Raw genomic sequence first — 26657 nt, 5'->3', positions numbered from 1 at the left:
CCCGCTTATCGTTCTTTATTTTGTGTTTTTATGATGTCACAAAGAACCACTGATGTAAATAACGCATTAGATCTAGTGTAATTTTACCGTATTTTATTGAGTTAATTTTAGTCATTTTTGTGAGTATAAATGCGATTATGTATTCAGATGAGCTATCTGATTCTAAAGTACAGTTTACTCTATTTGAACTAATCGTTTATTAGACACAGCAACTGAAAACAAGAGCTTTTAATCGTAGGATGATCCTGATGAATACCCCTTAGAAATTAAGATATTTCTTCTCCAACTATGATTACTTATTTTAAATTAATACTTTAGAAACAATTTAAAACTTCTGTTTGATACGTATATGATATATTTTTTTTCCATTCCCAGTAAAATTGTATAATTAACAACAAAAACAGCGTAATTAATTAACATTGACCTTAAGCTTCTTACAATAAGAAATTTAATGGGGATGCAAAATCTGTAAAGTTGTGTCATATATTGAGAGGGAAAAATATGTAGCTCAAGAGTAACCCCCCCTTTTTTTCCCCAAATTAACACGGGGATATTGAAGTTCATGATAAACATGGATCAATGAAAAGTCGTCGTATTTGAAGGCACGCTTTCTGCAATCTGAAACATGAGGACTAATGTAAAAACGATATAGAAATAGGGGTTTATGACGACATCACCGTAATTTTGCTGTCACAAGAAGCATGATTTAAAAAAAAAAATGGCTCAAAACTTACCTGCATTGCGAGAATGTATATACATACACTGTAATGTTACGGTGCTGATACCTCTTACCGTTTGGCTGAGCAATTGCAGTTTGAAAATACTCTTATACACTTCGTGCATAAATTGATCAGTTAAAAAAAATCCATGCCCCCATTATTTGCAAGACTGAACCTGAATAATTGATTCTCAAAATTAATACTTTTACAGTTCAACTTTTTTTAAAAACCAGACTATATAATAATCTGTGTTAAAATAAACTGTCTGTAAATATATACATACAGAAAAGTAGGATTACATAGATAGAATTACGTTTAATGTCTGACTTTTTAAAATTATTCCGATAAGATAGTTACAGTGTTATGCGTATATGTACCGACTTTTTGGTAAGAAAAAAAAATACGGAGAGAGAGAGGGGGGGTCATCGAGACAGGGAAAACCAAAGAGAGAAAAGTGACTGAGAACGGGAGAAAGCAATAGAATCATTTCATTTCCCATAAATAAATGAAATCATTTATATGCAGGTTTAGTTTCACTCTCACACACAGCGCGGTCAATCGAATTCAGCTTTATAAATGCGCGTGCTACCGAGTACCTAGATAGCATCATCTAATCATGGCTTAAAAATTTAATCAGAAAACAAATCATCAGTATTCTTATGTAAGAAATTTATTCAATTGTAAATTATTTGACAGTGTCTATATTCACTTACTCGAGTATGGACCCCCTCTCTTTGTAGTATCATCTCTCTCTCTGTCGATTGAAGTCTCGAAGGACGACAATAAATTACACAGATAAAACATACTAATATCTTGCAAATATACAGTAGGATGTTAAAAGACAAATACTATCTTGTTTGAATATCGTATATTTATGCGACGTTTTAGCCTAAATAATGATATTTCTGAAAATTTACGCTGCAAAACACATGATCGGTTGTATAAATGTTAGTACTGAATGTACGACTGGGTCTTACTGACGTCATAAGCAAAGGGAGATAAGCCGCGCTAGTTGAAGTTCATTTTTGTAGTCAAGTAATTTTGATCGACTCTGCTGCCGCTAACTTGCATAAAAAATTCAAAATATAATTTCAGGCTTATTAAAGTAGCTCAGATGAACTCATTTCCGTATACAACCCAAAATGCACTGGACATTGTTTCATATGACCTTTAAAAGGAATGGAGTAAGATATTTTTACGCTCGCAACTTTAAACAGAATTTTGCAAAATTGTACAATCAACTTAGGTTTTTGCTCTTAGTCGTAAGTTCTTTTGTAAAACGGGCCCCACGTATACGCCACGTACTTTTCTTAAATTGCGATCGCAACTTACCCTATTTAAAATAAAAAAAAATATTTTCGAAACAAAAGTAACCTGTCATTCACCTGTTGTTTTTTAAGTAAGCTGCTATATTTTGTTTATTTACTATACGACTTCAAGGATCTACCAGAACCTACCAAATATTGGGAAAAATCTGGATTTAGGGAGGGAGTGCATGTACATCTTCAAGATCCTCCCCCGCACCCCTCTCTCAAAAAACAAAAACAAAAAAACTGGCTTAATCCTTGAGAAGTTTAAACATGTTCTTTGTGTTTACTTTTGTGTATATTTTTATTATATCATGCTGCGTAGTTCCCAGAAGCCAGGGTATTACATGTTATCAATCGATCGATGAAATGCCCCGCCTACTCCGAATATTAACGAGACACAATTAAAACTCAGCTCGGACAAGCGCAACATTCCGGAATTAACACCCACTAGTGGGCATTTTTAATTACCTTTAATAAAACTACAGCGCCGTTTTCAATGTAAGTTTTCGCAGGTAATGTACCACACAGATAACAAAATATGGGTTAGGTGTAAAATAATTAAGATTTGAGTTAATTAGATGATGTTAGAGGGGTCCGAAAAAGGGGCCACGGCAATATGCTTAAGTGGAAACATTCTTTTGTGGTCTCGCATGTCTGTAATTTTTCCAGGGAGAGAATAATTTTTGGAAGCATTCATAAAATGTGAAAACGCGTCTACTTTCTGTTTGACATGTTTTGAATGAGGTACGTGTTACATTATTGCAATTTAGTTTCATTTCTGCAAACGTTCTGTTCATGCAGTTCTGTGCAAATTCCTAGTGACATGTCCGGTCTTGAAGTCTCTTAGATTTTTTTTTTTTTTATTTTGAGAGAGCAAACATCATCAATATTCACCAAACCTTTCGTGGACTTTTCGATGTTCTCTTTATAGAAACAATGAACAGCACTTCAAAAATTTCCTTGGCTTCTAATAGATTGCAGTATAAGGAAAAAAATTACATCCATTGTTTTTAACTATGGACGTATCGTACATATAAAAGAGTAGACAGGCATCGTGAAAAACTTCACACAGTATGAGTTACGAAGTACGAACTTTCTCAATCCTGCGCTTCTGTCATTTATCAACCACGTGTTCCGATGTTTTTGGTGCATTTGGTGTAAAAAGTACTCGGATATTTTTGGATGCGCGGGCGCACAATTTTTTTTTTTATAATATTATAATTTGGATTTGTTACAAATAGAAGCGGCAAATCCAACGAACTATATTGCAAATTGGTATGGCCTTAGATTGAATATTTCTTTTTTTTTTCATTTCAGCTGGTTAAAGCTTTGCCTCCTGGTCAATCCAAAGGGAAATATTCCTGTGAAAAGGTGTGTCATGAGTAAGATCAGTGGTACAAAAAGATCATTCCAAAGTTTGTTGGGCATTAGATAAACTTGCAGGTTTTTTTCTCAAAAATTATGAAAATAACAACTTCATCTATGTTTCTATATGTAAAATAAGTACATTTAGTTGCATAGATTTTATGTCTTTGAAAATTTTCAATAATTATTTATGAGCACTTGAATAATGTCTTTGATATTTAACAATTCATGAGAACTTTGGTAAGTGTCTTTGAAATTTTACAGTTTATGAGAACTTTTAATACAGTTATATGAGAACTTTGAACAAATTTATATGAGAATTTGGAACACAATTGTATGAGGACTATGAACACAATTATTTGAGAACTTTGAACACTGCCTTTGAATTTTATTGAATTATATGGAAACTTCGAACACTGCCAAGATTTGAAATTTAACAATTAACATGAATAAAGAAAACAATGCCATTGAAATCTCTGACTGCTTATCAGTACTCTCAGTACTTTGATTTGATTATCTTGTCTACTTCCGGGTTTGAAGCAGAAAATTATGTGCATGGTTATGATGGGGTGCTTCAACTTGAATAGTGAAATTCATGGCCCTTGGGTCAAGGGTTCAAGAGTTAGGATAGGGCTCTTGATCATATAGTGAAAATGCATTCTTTCAAAATCTTTTTCTCTGCTCCTGAATATTTAGCAGACAAACTAAGTGTTTAGTTATGAAGAGCAGGAGTGCCTGTACCTAAATCTTGAAATTTATGATCCTTGGGTCAGGGGCTCTGGAGTTTAGTAGGGTCTCTATTGATCATATACATTGAAAATGCATTAATTCTTTGAAAACCTCCTCAGCTCATGGGTATGTAGGAAGCACTTGTGATGAGCAAGGGTATTTTTACCAGATTTATGAAATTCCTCAGACCAGTGTGTCAGGGGTGCTGTGCATGGCTCTGTTAATCATAATTAGAAATTTATACTCTGCATCAGGAGAAGTTATCCCCCTTACTTATTCACCCATGTTAGATTATCACAGTAGATAATGTAATTGATACATCAATTGAATAAAAGAATTATGCAAGACTTTTTAACATACACTATACAAAAATACTTTAAAAGTTTTTAATATCCTGGTAGAGTTCTTAATAATAGATGAATAAAATGAGATGAAAATACCTTATATTTTTGCAAAATATTTTTGGGAAAAAAATGTTGTTCAAAGACCAAAATTGGCCAATGGTATTGGGACTGTGCTGGGTTGAATTTGTGTATTCCTATTGTGATTACGGATTACAGAGTTGTTGAAATCTTTAAAATCAGTGATAGGCATTTGGCTAACATAGTTGAAGGTTAAATTCCATCAAACCAAACAAAGTTTATCTGACCAGGTACACAAACCTCATTTTGGACAGGAAGAAAGATGAATGAATAGACCAAAATGCCCTTCATTGTTTTCAACAGTTTTCATTCTCACACTTTTTTATTTCCGGGTAGGGTAAACTGATCAAAAGTCGAACATGACCACAAGTCGAACACATTTTTAACCTCACCTACACCTTTTGATAAACAATGAATGGTAGGCAACTCTTGGTTATCTGTCTTCTTTTTTATAAATTTAATCAATTAGAGTTATCTTTTCTAAGTCGAACTCTTCTGGTAATAGTTCTATATGCCAGGAAATTTGAAGGTGATTTCTCGAAATTTTCTGTCGTAAATGAATTATCAAAGTTGTTTCAAAGCTCCAAACATTTACCAAATAAGTTAAGCAATACTTTAAAAGGCAAATTTATACCAATCAATATTGTAAAAACCTGTTTTTACATGGTTTTGGATACATAATTCACAAAATAATCAACTTAAGTTCATTGAATTAATATCGGAAAATGGTATGGAGTCGAACACTGAAAATGATCGCAAGTTGATCAGTGTTCGACACTAGATACAGCTATAAAATACCGCAAATAAAAGAGAAAATAAAAGCTTTTTAAGACAAGAAAAATTATTATATGAATATATAACATAATGAATTAAATTTTTTCCCTTAAAAAAACCTTTGCCACCAATACTTTAATTATTCCATGATTCAAACACAATTTACACAATCCATATTAACTTTAAACATCTAGTCGTAATATCAAATTTAGAATTACATGTAGGCTATTTATTTTGGTAATGATGCCTAGAATCAAGTTTTAAAACTTTGTGCTAAAATCCTCCCACTGGGGAAAGGAGTTTCCTTTTTAGCTCACCTGAGCCGAAGGCTCAAGTGAGCTTTTCTGACGACATTTTGTCTGTAGTCCTTCTGTCCGTCTGTCTGTCCGTCTGTCTGTCTGTCCATCTGTCTGTAAACTTTTCACATTTTCGACTTCTTCTCAAGAACCACTGGGCCAATTTCAACCAAACTTGCCACAAAGTATCCTTGGGTGAAGGGGATTCAAGTTTGTTCAAATGAAGGGCCACGCCCTCTTTCAAGGGGAGATAATAAAGAATTAGAGAAAAATTAATAGCATCTTTTAAAAATCTTCTTCTCAAGAACCACAAAGCTAGAGAAAATGAAACTCATATGGAAGCATCCTCAGGTAGTGTAGATTCAATTTTGTTCAAATCATGACCCTCGGGGCTAGGGCGGGGCCACAGTGGAGGATCAAAGTTTTACATAGAAATATATAGGAAAAACCTTTAAAAATCTTCTTCTCAAGAACAGCAAAGGCATGATTGGTCATATTTATATGGAAGCATCCTCAGGTAGTGTAGATTCAAATTTGTTCAAATCATGACCCCCGGGGGTAGGGCGGGGCCACAGTGGAGGATCAAAGTTTTACATAGAAATATATAGGAAAAACCTTTAAAAATCTTCTTCTCAAGAACAGCAAAGGCATGATTGGTCATATTTATATGGAAGCATCCTGAGGTAGTGTAGACTCAAGTTTGTTCAAATCATGACCCACGGGGGTAGGGCGGGGCAACAATAGAGGATCAAAGTTTTACATAGAAATACAGTAAAACTTGTTGAATCCGGATGTTGTGCATTCCGGCATGTTGTTCAGTCCGGCGTAATATTTTAGTCCCTTGAATTTTCTTTATAATTTATGTTTAATAAATGTTGTGCAGTCCGGATCTTGCCTATTCTGTAAGCCGGCCGCTATTTAAAGAACTTACTGCTCATAATTAGTACAAATTATCTCCTCTAATCCGGCCACTTATTTTTACCTGTGCCTGCTGGTCATTAGAGATTAGTCTCGCGTGGGGTAATTATTGTCCCGTTAATGATCTATCCTGTATCGATAGTTTAGATTTTAACAAACGTGATAAAAAGAATTAATGGCTCAAGTAAGGCGAGGAAACTCGCAAAAGAATGCGTGATATTTATGGTTGCGTGTAGCATGTCTGTAGAAAAACTTGGAGACTTATTCATGACCTCCTTTCTACTTTCGTTTTGCGTGCACGACGTGCAATTCGAATTACTTCCCTTTGTGTCGCTAGTTTACAACGACCAAAGTGACAGAAGATTTTGGTTCAATATTCATTACATGTATAACATTTGAAATTAACAAATACAGTGTCTAAATATTCAAACATATTAATTTTAAAAGAAAGAAATTAATTAGGAATCTGTCCCTAACAAAATAATATTTACAGCTACGATAAGGTTTTTGAGTGTATTTAAAACATTTAACGATTTTCAAATTTGATAAATGACCAAGAGATGTTATATTTCGATACTGAATAAAAAACTTAAACAGAAATGAAAATTCTGAAGAACAGAGTTCAAAACAAACGGAAAAAGACGATTTTTTCAAGTGAAACGTAAAAAATGACACATTTGATCAAGTATTTATTTACCACTCTTTGTTTATATCTATGTAATTTTTAACTTGCTATAACGGTTCAATTTTCTCCAATCCGGATGTTGCCTAATCCGGCTAAAAATTTTGGAACCACTGGTCGCCAGATTAGACAAGTTTTACTGTATATAGGAAAAATCTTTAAAAATCTTCTTCTCAAGAACAGCAAAGCCCAAATTGGTCATATTTATATGAAAGCATCCTCAGGTAGTGTAGATTCAAATTTATTTAAGTCTTGACCCCCCAGGGGTAGGGCGGGGCCACAATGGAGGATCAAAGTTTTACGTAGAAATATATAGGAAAAATCTTTAAAAATCTTCTTCTCAGGAACAGCAAAGCCCTGATTGATCATATTTATGTGGACGTATCCTCAGGTAGTGTAGATTCAAGTTTGTTCAAATCATGACCGCCTGGGGATAGGGATGAGGCACAATGGGGGATCGAAAATTTTACATAGGAACATATAGGAAAATATCTTACAACAAAGCCATTTGTTATATTGACATGGAAGCATCATCAGGAAGTTTAAAATTCAAGCCCCCCCCCCCCCCCTTAATCTTTTCAATACTGAACTGATTTGTGCTTTTGCCTTGCCAATGTGCTCAGGTGAGCAATGTGGCCCATGGGCCTCTTGTTTTTCTTTTTATCAACAAATTTCCGAGTTGGATTTTTTTTTTTACTGTAGTACCCCCTCCCCCGCCCCTTTCTCTGAAAAAAAACCTGGGTCTGCGCCTGAAAAAAAAGTTGGATACCCCCCATGCGCGGATCTAGAGGGGGGATCGTGGGTCTGGACCCCCCTGGAATTTGCAGAGCTATTTAAAGTAAATACTAAAGCATATAAAAAATGACTTTGGACCCCCCCCCCCCCCCTTCCCTGGAAAATATTGACTTCACCATCACCACCACGAAAAAGGATTTTTTTTCACATTTAGGAAATAGATTTTACCCTTTCCCTTTTTTTTTCTTGTCAGGAAATTTATGGGCTGGAAATTTTTTTTATTGGGGGTGGAACCCCCCCCCCCCTGAAAAAAATACTTTTTTGTTTTGCTGGCTCATTGCGGGTGTGACTGGTCAACTGGGGGTGCTTACTCCTCCCAGGCATCTGATCCCACCTCTGGAATTTCCGGAGTTTAGTGTTTTTTATCCTGTTCACAGATTTGTATTGTCTGTAGATTATTTTGAAATCCACCCTGTTTCAGGTAAGTTGTCCATGCACGAATCTAGAGGGGGGTCAGGGAGGGGGGGTCAGAACCCTTCCGAATTTCACAGAGTTATAAAAAGTATATACTGAAGCAAATAAAAAATATTTTTGGACCCCCCCCCCCTCCCCCCAGAAAACGTGGACCCCACCATCACCTCCACGGAATAGGTATTTTTCATGTTTTTTTTTTTTTTTTTTTTTAAATTTTCTTGGTTTATTACATTTGCATAGTTTGGGATGGGAATTTAGTTTTTTGTTTTTGTTTTGTTTTGTTTGTTTTTTTTGGTCAAGAAATTTTTGGGTAAGAATTTTTTTTTGATTGGGATGGACCCCCCCCCGGAAAAAAAATCCTGGATTGGCGCCTGTTGTCTTGATTCTTTTTCCAGCTGCCCTACCCTCCTAAATAAAAACAACGATGCTACAAGTTTGTTTTCGCCAGTTCCAGAAAAAAGAGATCTGTTGAGATCTCAAGAAAATCTGGGCTGTAACAGAGGATTAACTTTTGATTTAAAGAAAAACAAAAGCTAAGAGATACTTTATTTTGAATGATCTTAAAATCTGTATGAACGATTTAATTTTTTTTCTGAAGAAATAAATATTTAACATTTAACTTCTATGCAGTATTGTAGATCATTTTATGTCTTCTTATTTAAACAAAAATATGTCCAATTGAATTTGTTTCATGGCAAGATTGTAAGATTTTAATTATTTTGCATTGAATAATGTAATCGATCTAAAATATAAAATCATTCTTACCAAAGAAAGTTGTGGATGTTCAAAGAAAAAAATTAAGTCTTGACCACTTAAATTCGTCTGAAACGAATACTTTTTAAAAGCATTCGAAATGTTACATTAGAAAAGACTTCCAAGACTAAAAGGTGAAGATAGCAAACAGTTATCGATGTCAAAACAGAAAGGAAACAAAAAGCAGAGGGTTTTTTTCTCTTTTTGGGGAAACTTCAAATTAGGCTTTCAAACATGATCAAGGGAGGATAAAAAAAAAAAAAGAGAGAGAGAAAACATAAAAATATGGAAAAAAAGAATAGAGAGAGAAATAAAACCAACAGAAAAGGTGGAGGATGAATGAAAAATTTTACAGATTGATGATGTTGACTAAGTACTACATTATTTTCCTCTTTCAATTTATAATTGTTTCCAATATTACCAACAACGTTTAACAATCTTCCTTGATATTAAGATGTTCTAATGAAAATCTTAAGAATGTTCGGTATGAATCAAAATCTATCTCTAAAAGAGAAAGACGAGAGTGATTTGAAAAAAAACAAACAATATCTTCAGAAGTTTGTCTATTAAATATGTTAATGTCATGAAAAGCAGTTCCTATCAACAATTATGTAATTTGTGCGACTCAGAATAAATGGCGTTCGACTTCATATCTAGCTGTTCGACTTGTGGTCGAATGTGTTCGACTTGCGATCTATTTAGTATCTCAGGCTTTTTCCTTTAATAACAATTGTTTCATTCTGTTGCCACAGTAAACAACACTCTAAAATGAGGCTTTGGGTACACATTTCCATACATCTCTGGGTTCATGACACGCATAATGTCCCTTGTTGTCAATATTGTCGGTGAATATGAATAGGCGTTCAACTTGCGATCAGTTTACCCTAGAAACTTTATTGGCCACAAAGCCATCTTTGTTAGCTCACCTGAGCTGAAGGCAATGGGCGATCAAAGTTTTACATAGGAATACACTTTAAACAAAAATTTCACAAGAATAACAAAACCATGATTATTCATATTTTTATTTATGTATATTCAAGTTTGTTCAATTCATGACCCCAGGGGGTAGGGTGGGCCCACAATGGGGGATCAAAGTTTTACAAAGGAATACATAGGGAAAATCTTTAAAAATCTTCTCAAGAACAGCTAAGCCATAATCAGTCATATTTATACCACAGAAGCATTCTCGGAAAATGTAGCTTCAAATTTGTTCAAATCATGACCCCAGGAGTAGAGAGGGGCCACAACAGGGAATCAAAGTTAAACAAAGGAAAATAAAGGATATATTAATAAATATTTTCTTCATTTAATCTAAAATTAACAAGAATATTAAACAACTACTTATCATTGTATTGATTGCATGTTTCTAAAGTTATCAATAATGTCACTCACTTAAAATATACATGTACAATAAATCTAGAAATTTTTGTGTAAATTCATTTTTGCGAATTTGAGTCAAAATTATTATATATTGTAATGTTTCTAAATTTTCAAGTATTCAAGTAATTGCTAAAAATAAAAATACAGGAAAAACAACTAAAAATTTTAGGTATTTTTTATTAATTGTACAATAAATACATTCAAGGTGGCAAAATATTTTGTTATCCTATTAACTGATGTAAAAATAGGTCCTGTCTTTTTCCTTACTCATCCATGCATCTTTGTTTACATGTATTCAGAAAGTCTGTAAATTCAGTCAGTGTGAGTGCAAAAGGAATTTTGCATTGCTTCAGTGCATGCATAGTTTAGGTAGACAAGACAAAACTGCCAAAGGCAATATTGGGCTGCAGAGAATTGATGCTTAGTAAATTGAAGGGGTGCTTTTGATAATTGTTTCACAATTAAAGTTTCACTCGTTACTCTTATAGTCTCTCCAAATTAGTGTCAGAATAGTACATATATAAGGAGTGAAGGATTAAATCATGTAAATAAACCTTCAGATAAATATTATTAGCTAAAGAATAAAAAAAAAATGTTCATTTGGATGGAAAAATATATTATTTTAGATAAAAAATGTTTTGATTTTTAACTTAACATTATTTAAAAAAAAGGAGTTTTACATTCAATCCTAAATTAAAATTTGTTTGAATTTAAATGACTTAAACGAGGCTCAGCCTACTTGGTGTGAACACATATGCTTTCAAGCAAAGTTGTTTCAGATGTGTCATAGTCCCCTTGATTGCTGTCACAATTGAATACAATAACGTCATAGTAAAAACGTCAAATCGCGCTAAAATATTTCACTATTCTTGCATACCTGGTAGGTCTTGACTGTGCATGTTTAAAGCTCTCTAATCCTGGCATTTCTGTCAATTCTTGTGTTTTAATAAATAAATAAATGTTTTAATTAATAAGTAACTTGTAGCATAAATTATTTTTGAGATATTTTCAATTTGTAAGTAAATTATAAGTTTTATCTTATGTTATTTTAATTTTTGAGTTTGAAAAAACTACTGCAACCAAAGGTAAACACATGTAGTCTTTCTCCTTGAAAATATTTATTTACCAATTTTGTTGATAACTTAAATATGCATGCAGTAGATTGACTTTTAACAAGAAATCCTATATGAGTCAGTTAAATGTAACCAAGAAGAAATATTTTAGTTTCCTACATATTAAAAAACTTTTTAATTTTATCCCCCCCCCCCCCCCCCCCCTTCTGTTTCCACGTAAAACAATGTTTTGTGTTAAATAAAATATTAAGAATGGAGAGAAAAATTTTTCATAATGTAAGGGGTATTTAATTTTGAGAAACGTATACAACACAACAATAATTTGTTGATATTATATGAACCTACTGCAACTTACAAAGTATCTTGTGTATAATTTTAAGTCCTATTTTTATGTTTTGATATGCCCCCTTTTCACTACAAAAGAGGCTACTCCAAATTTTCTTTTAATTTTTTAAATGAGGAATGGATATTGCATAATATTGTGAAAAACAAAACATAATGGTCTAACAATTAGTATGAAAAACGTCATTCAGCATTCGACTCAATGATAGACTGTCTTTGCCAACAAGGTCATTGTAAGGACCATAGAACTTGCAAAATGCTAAACTTTAAACAAGATTGTTGATATTGTTATTGTGTCAATTGGGATACATATTATACTATTTATGAATATTTTATAGTTTTAAGCAACAAAAACATTTCATTTGACTAAAAGAAATACATAAAAGACAATGGTATAGAGAACAATGGACATTTTCTGATAGTTTTTTTTTTTACCAGAGAAAGCCAAGGATCCTGGTAGTATTGACTAATTGGGCTTTGTTTAACACCAATTAAATGAAAGATTTTCACAGAATCTCTACTTGAGCATGTTAATTAAAAAAGGATATTGAGTTTGTTGCTTTTTGCTGCTGTTTGTTATCATGCATGTATGCGAGATTAGAGAGTAAAGAGTTTTAAGTCATGACCCCTTGAGCCAAGACCTGGGCCCATGAGGATCAACATGTTTTATGGTAATAATGAGGAAAAAAAACTTGTGGAAATCAGCAGGGTGAAGGTTACTCAGATGTGGCTCATGGGCCTCTTGTTTTATGATGAAGTACAGACTGTAATATTTTTGCCCAATATGGCAAATATCGATACCAGTGTTGTGTGTCCTTTAACTGTACCAAAATGCTGTTTGCAGTATCACCAGAACATTTGCCTCTGGAAAGACAGAAAAGATGATCATGCAGTGTTTGATGGACCTGGGTCTCCCCGGAGGAAAGGTTAGACATATAAAATCATTTGTTAACTTAAAACACAAAGTAGATATATAATCTTATATCTATACTTATAAATTAATAAATTTTGCAAATAAACTCCGAAACGGCTGCACCAGAGTTCTTACTTACTCCTCTAAGAATACACTGTATACAAGATGATGTCCGTAAACTATATTTAGATTTCACTCGCATAGTCAGTATCGTACATTAAATTAAAAGTCTACTTTTATTTTCTATAAACAGCCATGAAATAGCAAAAACGTGAGTACGGTGGCGTTTCCGGTTGGCGGATCTAAGATACTAGCAATTTTTAATGAAACTGACAACAAGCAATCATTTATTTATTTTATTAAACGTTATCACTGAATTATTCAATCAAAACTTGATTTAAATGATATAAAAGAAATAAGTTGTGATAACTGACTAAAGAGGGAAATTTGCAAATTATTTTCGTCATTCACCGATCTTAATATTGACAGAAGCTTCTAGAACATCACATAGCATCGAGCCCGATGTTAAATGGAAAAACGAGGCGATCATTTAAAAAAAAAAGCTTTTGTATGAATGGTCATTGAAATAATGGTAAATCATTGAGAACACTATAAGTTTTGAATATATTTATTTATTTACATTTGCAAATATTTTTCTTAGATGAACCTATAGAAGAGAAAATATGTTCAATTCTGTATGAACTTATTAGGGGGTCAGAGGTCATGGCGTGACCAATCACACAGCAAGACGATATCTTGTCTACATATTTCTGTCACAGTGACACTGGTTTCGGAACTTCTGAACCGTCAAAGCGATGAAAAAGATAAAATTATTGAAACATATATTTTTTTTTCGTTCAACAAATGATCGTTACATCTTTCTTCGGTGTGAAGAATGTTTCTAATTAGCCTAAAATCACGCTTACCTTTTTAACCCGAAATTCCTTTGAAGGTATGTAAACTGAAGACGATAGCACCGCTTTTGACTTTATATATAAAGAACTCGTACAATAATAGTAAGATAACTCCCAGTAGCGATCATTGTTTTTTCATTATGAACAGATATTTCCTGAACTGGACTGCTAAACATCAATGTAAGTATTCAAATGTTGGAGCGAGGCGAACTCTCAAGACCAAACAACTTCTAGGTCATTGCGCGTCACAACATAGCAATACGGCGGGCCGTTCGTGTAATAAATGCAGTTCTATTCAGAATATTCGTCTCAAATGTAAATAAAAGTAATAAACAACAATGTTAAAAAGTTCACTGGGAAATGAACTTGGTTGGTACGTGATCAAATCTTCTGAGAAGCCCTTCGGGCTTCACAGGATTTGATCACGTGACCAACCAAGTTCATTTCCCAGAGAACTTTTTAACATTGTTGTTTATTTCTTAAATATATCGAAAGACTATTTCATGTATGTAGTAGGTTTTTCTAATAAATTTATCGATAAAATTTGTATATACATGTACATGTATTCCTTACTGAGAGCATCGTGGCAACGAACCCGAAGTACAATTTGTACTTCGTAATAAACTTGCTAACATAAAAAGAGAAAATTAATGAATAAGGTATTGTTCAAATACAATTAAAGCTGTGTAAAATGTTGTGCTTCAATCAATACATTTCAGTTTTCTTTTTCTGAATACAGTCTTTTGTATCAAATACTCGGCCTATTTATAAGGCGTTAAAAACTAATATTTACACAGAAGTAAACGACATTTTTTACGTATTAATAAGGTACATACATATTTATAAACCAAGACCCAAGTATTTGTGAATCCCCCCTCCTCCTCCCCCCCCCCCCCCCCCAAAAAAAAAGATCATGCAATTTATCAGTAAAATGTGCATATTCGCTGCTTTTATCCTTGACGGAAATGAAATAAGAGCATCTGAAGTACAATATCCATAACATGGTATAACAGATTTCACAATAAACGCCAATTAACGAAATTGTTATTTTTCAAGTTTTTACAGAAAGGGGCGGGGGGGGGGGGGGGGGGGGGGGGGGTAGGAGACATTCATCATTGAACAAAGTATTTCTTTCTGTTATAAACCTGTAGGCTGTCAGTAGAAACTATAATTATATATTTTCTGTCGTTAGTGGTATAAATTCAATTCCCCGCGCTTGCGCGGGATTTCATCTAGTGTATTTGATTTGTTGACTGAAAAGTGAAATAATTTAATAATATAAGTCTTACAAAAATAAATCAATCTGTTAGTGTGTTAATGAAACATTCTGAACAATCAGTAGAGAGTGATGTATGGTAAATGCAGATAAAAAATACTCTTAAATATGATTGGAATTTATATGAGTATGTTAATTAAAACAAGCAAGAAGCTTGTTCTTAAAAGTCATTCTGTAAAGATCTCTTGATTATCATGGGATCATATTATTTTCATCCTGTCTAAGTCTGTCATTCTGTCAACAAACTTTAATCTTTCTAATAAGGGTGCAACGATAAACCGTTTGACGGTATATCGCGGTATATTTTTCCACGGTTCAATTCACGATACGCTAAACTGATATCGCGGTTCGGTTCAATCAGTCCAGAATTATCCGTTTTATTTCCTTCTTTCCTATTTCAAAATAGCTTCCGCGCAAAACGTGAGGTCGCCGATAACGCATTTACGGCAGTTAAGCTCATCTCCAGAATCTTACAGACCTCAGATTTAACACGGAGAAGAATTTAATGTGATTATAAGTTATAGATGTTAAGAGAAATGATAAACCCGTTAGATCTAAACGTATTCTTTGGTAATACACGATATTCCATCACGTGTGTATTTCGATGAAAATTCACTGTCTTGTTGACTAAAACGTATTAAAATATGACAATTGGTTTTCTACGTAAATAAAAGGAATAAAAGAATGAATGTCTTCCTTTTTCATTCCAATTTAAAAGGAAGATTATTAGGAAAGGTCCCCGTAGTTCCCTGTAAATGTTCATCATTGGTTTAGAATGTTGTCACAACTCAAAGATCTACCTAACAATCCAATTCAAGTTAACAAAATGTTATTTTAGTTAATATTAAAAAATGTGAACATTTTGTATAACACTGTCAAGTTTAAAAAAAAATATGATGACAAACTTGAAAGACTTTTTAACCTTGTCATGTATTGTGATACGTATCGTATCGTGAACCGAATACCGTGATACGTATGGTATTGTGAGGTTAGTGTATCGTTGCACCCCTACTTCCTAATAACTTATGAACCAAAGAAGTTAAGAACTTTAAATTGGGCAAAATAATAAAGCTTTAATATTTTTTTTCCCATCAAACTATTAACTAGCCATTTTTGTGAAAAAAATTAAAAAGTACATAGGTACCCCCTGAGGAATACATAACCCCTATTGATTTTACAGTCAAGGGTCAATTTACTCTAGATATAGAAAATCTTGTCCGTTCAATATCTTGAGAAACATTTGCTTGACAGACATCAAACATGGTACATTTATCTCCTTATGGAGTAAATTATTGATTTTGAGGTCTTAGTGTCAAGGGTCAAACTGGACATAAGAAAAATATTGACCATTTAACCCCCCTCCACCCCCACCCCACTTTCAAGCATACTACAAGGCTACAACCAAGTATTCTTACTGCCAATTGATAATATGAACAACTCTATGTTACAGTTGAATGGCATCTTTTTATAATACCCTTTAATAGTTCACCAGAATTTCCTCTGTCACATGGTAGATACCTTTAGATCTGGACACACTGATGTAGGCAAATGGCTCATCATCATCATCATCATAAAGAGGGTTCCTTGGATGCATGATAACCATTTTCAGAATGAATCTCAGAGTTTTCCATTTTCACACCAGAGAAAATGGAGACAGTCTCTGTCATTCTCTGGAACAAGCACCTGACAGAACAGTCTCAATGTCTCCCTGTAGAGCAGTGTTCTCCTGACGAAACTGAAATAGTATCTTTAACAAACTGTTTGTCAGATCTGGGAGTTCCCTTGTGTTCACATGAACCCATAAATGTTGCTAACAGTCAAACACTACACATATCTTTTCAGATTTCTAATGATGATACACACTATGAAGAGGAATATACATCCATCATTTCTGTCAAATTTGTCTTTTAGAACTGTTTCAGCATATAGTTCTTTACAAAAGGTTCTTCATGAAATCTCTATAGTTATCTCTAAACTTTTTATCTTGTTCCAGCATCTTCTTAAATCCTTTCAGCCTTTGATAAGCTTGTGAAGAATTGTTTGGCATCTTAATTGAAGTTTTTCAGAAAAGAAGAGATACACTTTATTGACAACCTTGTAAACAAATTGATGCTTTCACTTAAGAAATCTTGGAAGTCTCACCTGTAGTGTGAAAAATGATGTCATTTTCTGATTTCTTCTTGATCTTGTTGATGTGTAGGTATATGATCCTTAATATTTACTGACATCTTATCTTTGGTGTGTAGTCTTGGTAAGCTCACAAATTGTGAAATGGAAAGGTCACACACTTAAGGTCAGTTAAAGTATAAACAGTCATCTTGTAAAGGGTATCTGTGGTGCTTAAAGTCAGGTGACATTGTTTTCCACATACACCTAGATGGTCCATTCTTTTCATACAGCCCTCGGCTTTCAGAGTATCAATAGCATATATTTCTTGACCAATAACATGCGGGCTCGCAATTCAAAGAAATTAAAACCCATGTGACCTCACCAGTATAAATACTGACCGCCATGCTTCAATCACTCATAATCTAAAGCAAATTTATTGTCAATGCATAAAATAAAAAAGAGGGGGTATAATTAATTGATGTACTAATCCATGCATTCTCACATGGGTGGGAAAGTTGATACTCTTTAGCCTCAGGCTGTACTCCAAGAATGTCCCTCATCCATCACATCCAGGGTATGCTTGGATGAGGGGCCCTTTATATATTTCTTGTGCAGAAAGAAACGGTACTCCTGAAATTAAAAAAAAATGCAAAAGTTAATTCACTATGTGGACTTTCCTTCCAGGGTATGGCCCTGTGAAATTATTTAAAAAGTTCTTAAAGCCGAGCTGTTTGTGTTCAAAATTTTATACAAAGTTGTAAAAATAATGACTTTGATATTATATAATATATATTTTTTTTTTTTTTACCTTAAGATATTTTGACCCAAAAAGGAAGTCAGTATGACCTACTTTCTGCATTTTATTCATTGTCCAATGTTTTGATGTTATTATTCCAATGTTATTATTCATTGTCCAATGTTTTGATACTTTAACCCTAGTAGTGCTGACCCCAGAATATTCCTGTAACAGGAAAGGAGAAAATGTATGGCTGGACCAGGAATCGAACCCGGGACCCCTGCATCACTAGTCAGGTGCTCTACCGACTGAGCTACCCAGGCCGATATCCACGGCCCCTGCCAGGAATTACTAATTTACACATAATGTAACCTGAACATGCCCCCCTCCCCCCCCCCCCCCCGGCTACCAAACGTAGTAGGAAGGGAGAAATGCATGAAGAGAACATATGGCTGGACCGGGAATCGACCCCGGGACCCCTGCATTACTAGTTAGGTGCTCAAACCATTGAGCTATCCAGGCCGATATCCACGATCCGTAAAGCCCGAACTTCTACATTTCTCCCTCTTTAAACAGTCTTCGACCTCGAAGACACAAGTTCTAGGGCCCTGCCAGGAATTACTAATTTACACATAACGTAACCTGAACATGGCCCCCCACACTGGCCACCAAATGTAGTAGGAAGGGAGAAATGGACCAGGAATCAAACCCGGGACCCCTGCATTACTAGTCAGGTGCTCTTACCACTACACTATCCAGGCCGATATCCACGGTCCGTAAAGCCCGAAATTCTACATTCTGAGTGACAGCAACAATTTTTTTAAACCGCTATTTTAGGCGGCCAATGGAAATTTTGGCTAATAAAAGCACTTTCCTTATTTGGTAATAGGTTTGAATGAATAAAAAATTTCATTACTTAGATGAAATGTGATTGGTTGTGTAAATTTAGACAGGTGAAAAGGTCATGTTTATTCCGCTTGAATAAAAATGGCAGCATATTCAAGAAATCATTTTTCAATGTGCTAGTAAACTTGTTTAGAGACTAAAATCGTGGTAAAAAACTTGATAGATATTTACTACAAGATGTTTTCGACATTTCTAAGAAGAAGATTATGCAAAACTTGTCTTAAATGTGAAATTTGCTAGACGGCGATCAGCCCATGCCAAGTTTGGATGCACGGGTGTAGACTTCGATATGTCCGAGTTAAAAACGATCCTAAGTATTTTATTTCATATAAACTCAACAGAAATAAAGACAATCATATCATGACTTATGAAAACAATAGTTTAAAGATGCCAGATTAAGAGAGAAATACGGCAAATATCGAGATTCCACATCAAGGTAAAATCAACAATGGCGGACACCAACTTTTGACGAGGGTATTTCTTATGATGTGACTACACAAACGTTGAAAAGTTGTACCAAATCTATGTCCCTTTATTAAAAATTATCTGTATTACTGTCAGTAAGCATCTTAGTGAATAAATATGAATAAAAGTTTAGTCCCATGAAGAAAAAGTTGTGTTATTTATAATATATTAGCTTTACCTGTAAATTACCTATTTGTTTACACAAAGAATGAAATCTGGCTATCAAAATATTGAAGTCCTATCTCTGCTGAACATTTTGATGTATAATATGTCTATGTTTTTTCAATAAAATCTGAATTAAATTGCTTAAACAAATGCACCCCAACGCAGGCAAAAATATTCAGCTCAGAGCACTAACACTGTGTATTTTATATAGCGCTACTAGGGTTAATGAAAGCTTCATTACATAGTGTAGTTTCAAGTTTGTTGAAATCATGACTGCAGGTTTAGGGTGGGCCCACAATTGGTGATCAAAGTTTTATGTAGGAATATATAGGAAACAATTGTTTAAAATCTTCTTCTCTAGAACAGCAAAGCCATGATTGGACATGTTAATATGGAAGCATATTCAGGCATTGAAGATTCAGGTTTGTTAAAATTATGGCACCTGAGGGTAGAATGGGCTACAATGGGAGATCTAAATTTTTACATAGGAATTTATTGGAAAAAATCTGCTAATGAAGAACAGCAGGACCATAGTGACTCAGGTGAGCATTGTGGCCTATGGGCCTCTTGTTAAAACATTTTAGCTAAATATTTCACATACTTATAGTATTAGAATCATCAAACCTTGTAAAGTGATGCGTCTTGGTGCCTTTGAGTCAGAAAGAGTTGCCAGATCAAAGTAGGTCACAGTGACGCTGTTGTGCAATTTAGCAGCAGAGCGATTCTAGGTCCTTGAGCATCTTGTTCATGCTTGTTTACGGGAAAAAATATCAAAAAAAAGTCTAGAACATCAAATTTATATTAGTCAATTTTGATATAACATCCTCATGTTCTGTGCATTCACATTCAACTAAATCATGGCCCTTAAGGCTAGAATGGGGCCATAATACTGGGTCAAATTTTCTATGGAAATAAAGAGGGAACAAATCATTAATAAAAATATTTCTAAGAAATGCAGGGCCTAGTTTACTTGGATGAGCACTGTGGCCTACAAGCCTTTTGTTTTGTTATTTATTTTGTTAAAACTCCTTTAGTTTATTATCTCTCTAACTGTTGATCATGACTGATACCCATTCTTGGGGCATTTGTGTCTTTTAAACACATTTGTTGAATTATCAAAATAAAAGTTTTGTTTCATTTTCAGAATGATGAGATTGATCCGAAACTATTTACTTTTGACAAATTCTATGAACTATATCACAAGATTTGCCCTAGAACAGACATAGAGGATTTATTTCGTGAAATGTAAGTATTATTCTGTGAATTTTTATAATCTTTTAATAGTTAAGAAACTGTCATTGATGATCTGAAAAATTCTATGAATAACATTTTATTCTAGCATTTTTTAGCTCACCTGAGCCTAAAGCTCAAGTGAGGCTTTCTGATCACAGTTTCTCCTACGTCTGTTTAGCTGTCCGTCCATCTGTAAACTTTTCACATTTTCAACTTCTTCTCAAGAACCACTGGGCCAATTTTAACTAAACTTGGTACAAAGCATCCTTGGGTGAAGGGAAGTTTAAATTGTTAAAATGAAGGGCCAAGTTTCCTTCAAAGGGGAGATAATCAAGAAAATACCAAAATTGGGTGGGGTCATTAAAAAATCTTCTTCTCAAGAACCACTGGGCCAGAAAAGCTGAAATTTATGTGGTAGCATCCTGGGGTAGTGTAAATTCTAAATTATTCAAATCTGACCCCTGGGGGTAGGGCAGGGCAACAATAGGGAATCCAAGTTTTACATTGAAATATATAGTAAAAATATTTAAAAATCTTCTTCTCAAGAACCACTGGGCCACAAAAGCAGAAACTAATGTGGAAGAATTCTGGGGTAGTGCAGATTCTAAATTGTCCAAAGCATGACCCCCGGGGGTAGGGCTGGGCCACAATAGGGAATCCAAGTTTTACATTGAAATGTATAGTAAAAATCTTTAAAATTTTTCTTCTCAAGAACCACTGGGCCAGAAAAACTGAAACTGATGCGGCAGCATTCTGGGATAGTGCAGATTCTAAATTGTCCAAATCATGACCCCGGGGGGTAGGGCGGGGCCACAATAAGGTATTCAAGTTTTACATTGAAATATGCAGAAAAAATCTTTAAAATCTTCTTCTCAAGAACAACTGGGCCAGAAAAGCTGAAACTGATGCGGCAGCATTCTGGGATAGTGCAGATTTTAAATTATCCAAATCATGACCCCTGGGGGTAGGGCGGGGCCACAATTAGGTATTCAAGTTTTACATTGTAATATGCAGAAAAAATCTTTAAAAATCTTCTTCTCAAGAACCACTGGGCCAGAAAAGCTTATACTTATGTGGAAGCATCCTGGGGTAGTGTAGATTCTAAATGTTTAAATCATGACCCTGGGGGTAGGGCGGGGCCACAATAAGTACTACAAAGGGGGGGGGGGAGAAATCAGGTGAAAAACAGCAAGGCCAAAATTACTCAGGTGAGCGTTGCAGCCCATGGGCCTCTTGTTTACTTCTTTGACAGAACCACTCAGCCAATCTCAACCAAATTTGCCAAATTATTCAAATGAAGGACCATGCCATCTTTCAAGGAGAGATATTAAGAATAAGTGAAAATTTAATGACATCTTGAAAGACTTATTTTCATGAACCAATGGGCCAGAAAAGATGAAACTTATGTTAAAGCTTCATTACATAGTGTAAATTCAAATCATTTGTTCAAATCATGACCCCTGGGGTAAAGGGGGACATAATAGGTGTTCAAAGTTTTACATAGGAGTATATATTGGAGAAAATCTTTAAAAATCTTCTTCGTAAGAACTGCAAAGGCATGATTATAGTCATATTTATATGGAAGATCCTCAGGGTTGTACATTCAAGTTTGTTCAAGATCATGGCCTCCTGGGGTAGGGTGGAGCCACATTTGGGTATCAAAGTTTTACATGGGAATATATAGGTAATATCTTACAAAATACACCTGCCTTGAAAAGTAGGGCTATGATTAATATATTTATATTCAAACATTGTCAGGTCTTGTTGTTTTATGTTTCTTACCTCTGGAGATAATATGAGGCCTCAAAAGAAAATCAAAGTAATAAAAATCTTCCAGTAATAAAAACATGGTCGTGACGAGTTGTATTATGCAAGCATTCTCAGGAAATGTAGATGGAAGTTTGTTCAAATTATAGCCCCAGGGGCTAGGTTAGGGGCAATGTTTTGTAGACCAGCAAGGCCAAGGTGATTCAAGTGAGCAAAGGTTCTAGCTCAGCGAGTACGTTATAGTGATCAGTCTGTCTGTCAGTGTGTCTGTCTGATTTCATTTATTCAGACCATGTCATCTCTCCCCTTGGCCCAGTCAGGCTCAAACTTCACCCATAGATATTTTGTGGGTAAAGGGTATGCAGTGATCTAGATCAAAAAGGTCTAGGTTGAAAAAACCTGGAGCATATTATCTCTCCCCTTGCCCTAGTTGGGCTCAAACTTCACACAAAGAGTGCCCTTGGATAAAGGATCTTTCATCTGAATGTCCTTTGCTAAAAATGAGGCCATTTAAGATGGTCACCAACTCAAAGATGTCTAGTTCAAACAATTTTTCATATAATAAGATTATATGTATTACCATGGTAACATCTGATAAAATGTGACAGAGGATAAAGTGATTAACCAAAAAGTTACAGTTTATGTGCAAACTCCTCAAGTTAATTGTACCATTGCTAAGTATCGACCCCCAGTTTTCTGTATGATGTTAAGTAAAGCTATATGAGTAGATATCTGAAATATGCTGAACTCAGAAAAGCCTCGATATAATGCATGTCAGGAGTGACATCCCATGACAAAAGCAAAGAAAGAAATAAAACAGAATAACTAAAGTGGAGATTAGTTTATATTGTCAAACATTTTGTTCTTGTTTTCAGAGCTAGTAGTGCCACAAAAACATATCTTACAGTACCTCAGCTTGTTGACTTCTTCAATGAGGTAAGGAAAGAGTCAGGTTCAATTTATGCACTAAATGATCCTTATCTATATAAGTGTTGCCTTATGTTTAATTTGAAACATTTATGTACAGTAGAATCTACCTGTTAAAATATCCCTATGAGGGTCAAGCTTTTTGAATTTGCAGTGTTCTTGAATTTTACTGAAACTTATGCAGTCCGATATTTAGCGGAATTCCGCTAATCTGAATCCAAGAATCTGATATTTACGAGTGTTTTCTGATATTTTGGTACTTTCTATTTCTGCAGATATCCATTTCAGTTTTTATCCAGCGGGTAAAAAATTCAAGTTGTTTAGTCTGTATTTTGATCTAGTCTGCATCATCCAGACGTTTGCTTTTATCTCCAAGTAAGGTAACCTTAATGTAGGGATGAGTCGGACTTCCTTACAAGGGTGTGGTGGTTTATTCAGCCAGGTCTGGATGTAAAAGTTGTTTGAACAAACTGTTACACTTCAATTTTTGTCACTCATATAAACCTTTTCTGGGCTTTCTAAAGCCCATATTTCGTCAGCTTTCTACCACCAAACTATTTCAGATATTTTGGCCAATTCACAGAATCATCACTGCTTATGTATTTGAGAAGAATTAACATATTGATTGATTGATTGTATGTTGTTTTATGTCACGTTTGAGAATTTTTCACTCATATGGAGATGCCACCATATAGTGGTGAAGGGCATCAAATTTAGACCATTACCCAGCACTCAGGGCTATTGAGCAGTGAGGGTACTTTATCGTGCCAATGCCTACCGTGACCCGCAACTTTCACTTCAAAGTGCCGAGTGCTCGCGAAGGAACAATTGCAACCAGTACCTATTTTTTATCGACTTAGATCAGTCATGGCCGTGATTCGAACACACAACCTTCTGATCACAGAGCAAGCGCTCTACTCACTGAGCTACCATGATAGCTAGAATTAACATAATCACACTTCTTGATTCAGACAGTGAAATATGTCTAAATTTAAATGAATATAATTTATTTAAATGAAGTTTGATTGAAATTTACCAAATTGACTTAAAACTGAGGGTTCACGTGAAATGTGACATAGGCAAACTGTGATTCAGTCTTTAGAGTGTAAAAATTAACATCTTATTCCGACTCTCCCAAACAAGAAATTTCCAATGTGAGGATGTGGTGAGCTTGTGGTCCTCAATATTAAGTTGATTTGGTAGAATTGCATTCAAACCTCATCTTACAATGAGAAGCAATGTTCTTTTAATTTGCAAATCTACCAATCAAAAATAGCTCTTATAGAGTAAAACATGCTTGAAGCGAACATGCTTATAGTGAATTAATGCTTGCAGCAAAGTGATTTTCATTTCCCTTGACTCTGAAGTATATTGTGAATCTAACAGATATTACGAATTACACTTACATGTATAATGAAGCAAAATCATTCATCCCTGGCACTTCATAATATGTATGTTTTACTGTACTTGAGGTATATTGTATGAGATTTATGAGCAAATGTTTTTTTGAAGATCAAGGTACTAGGAGAAGTTATATGAATAATATCTTGTTTGCTGTAGTACTTCAAGCGTGGGACATAACTGTGCCACTTTCAAAATGACTGCCCAGAAATGCATGTTGACTTAGTGAAGTTAAATGACCGCTGAGAAATGCATGTTGACTTGGCAAAGTTAAAAAGCTGTTGTGGATAGTAATAAAATCTTTTCTCAATATTTGGTCTAGTTTTCTTTCATCCTGGTTACTTCCCTTAGGCCAATAAAAATTAATTAATAGTTTCTCAGGCCAAAAATTTCAAAATTCAATGAGGCAGGCAGGTTTTTTTTTTTTAGATCTTCTGAACCAAAGGCTCAAAGAGCTAATGCTATGGCCATTTGTGCAGTGTGCGTAAACTTTTTAGAATATGGGCCATAACTCAAGAACCCCTCGGCCAATTATTGTCAAATTTGTCACAGGGTATCCTTGGCCCAAGGGCTCCCGTTTATACTAAAACTAGAGTTGTGACCCTTAAACAAGGGGAGATAATTAGGTAAATAAAACCAAAAGTACTGGTTCCTAAAAAATCTTCTTCTCAAGAACCACTGGGCAGATTATCACCAAACTTACACACAAGGATGAGGATATGTTGAAGATTAAAAATTTTTCAAGGCATCACCCTGGGGCAAAGGGCGTGGTCTCAAGGTCACTTCAAAGTTGACCAAAAATTACATTTTATTAAAACGTAGATATTTTGCTTACTGTAAGGACTATAAGGATCATCGAATCTTGTCAGTTGATGCATCTAAGGACCTCATATCATGGTGACTTAAAAGTAGGTCACGGTGACCTACTTTTTAAATTTTGTGGCCATTCTTTTTCAAAATGATTTAGAGGCATATTTTGAACAATTTAAGGCTTATGATCATCACACTTTGTCAGTTGATGTATCTTGGGTCCTTGGAGTACGTCAACTAAAAAGTAGGTCACCTTGACTGACTTTTTAAATTTATGGCTTATCTTTTTTAAAACATTTAAGGTCATTAATTCGAATACTAAGAGGTTTAGAATCATTAAATCTTGTAAGGTCACAGTGACCTACTTTTTGAACTTTGCAGACATTTGATTTCAAAGTGATTTAGAGGCATAATTTGGACATTTTAAGGCCTATGATCATAAAACTGTGTAAGTTGCTGCATCTTGGGTCCTCAAAAAATGTCAACTGAAAAGTGGTCACTGTGACCTACTTTTGAAATTTTATGGCTATATTTAAATATTTTGGGTACTTTTTGGCTTAGAATCATCAAAATTTGTCGGTTGATGCATCTTGGGTCCTTGGAGTACGTCTACTGAAAAGTAGGTCACTGTGACCTACTTTTCAATTTATATGACTATGATTAAATATTTTTGGGTACTAATTAGCTTAAAATCATCAAACTTTGTCAGTTGATGCATCTTGGGTCCTTGGAGTAAGACAACTGAAAAGTAGGTCACTGTGACCTACTTTTGAAATTGTATGGCTGTATTTAATATTTCCAGGTACTATTTGGCTTAGAATCATCAAAATATGTCAGTTGATGCATCTAGGGTCCTCGGAGTATGTCTACTGAAAAGTCGGTCACTGTGACCTACTTTTCAATTTATATGGCTATAATCAAATATTTCGATTACTAATTAGCTTAGAATCATCTTTGTCAGTTGATGCATCTAGGGTCCTCGGAGTAAGTTGACTGAAATGTAGGCCACAATGACCTACTTTTGAAATTTTTATTGCTATATTTAAATATTTTTAGGTACTAA

The 26657-nt window shown here is 34.5% G+C and overlaps 1 protein-coding gene across 1 annotated transcript in view; it reads left to right on the top strand.

The window, feature by feature from the left end:
* LOC133173466 (1-phosphatidylinositol 4,5-bisphosphate phosphodiesterase beta-4-like) overlaps nt 1–26657 on the top strand; it is a 154042-nt gene that overhangs the window by 47308 nt on the left and 80077 nt on the right. Inside the window, exons 7-10 of the mRNA XM_061308455.1 lie at nt 3347–3400; nt 12817–12898; nt 20601–20701; nt 23332–23392. Coding sequence (XP_061164439.1) covers nt 3347–3400; nt 12817–12898; nt 20601–20701; nt 23332–23392 — 298 coding nt within the window. The remainder of the gene's footprint in view (nt 1–3346; nt 3401–12816; nt 12899–20600; nt 20702–23331; nt 23393–26657) is intronic.

Source organism: Saccostrea echinata, unplaced genomic scaffold (assembly GCF_033153115.1).
Source record: "Saccostrea echinata isolate AGI-Se365-2 ecotype Australia unplaced genomic scaffold, CSIRO_AGI_Sech_v1 ptg000002l, whole genome shotgun sequence".
Lineage (NCBI taxonomy): Eukaryota > Metazoa > Mollusca > Bivalvia > Ostreida > Ostreidae > Saccostrea > Saccostrea echinata.
This window is presented reverse-complemented; position numbering and strand designations above follow the sequence as displayed.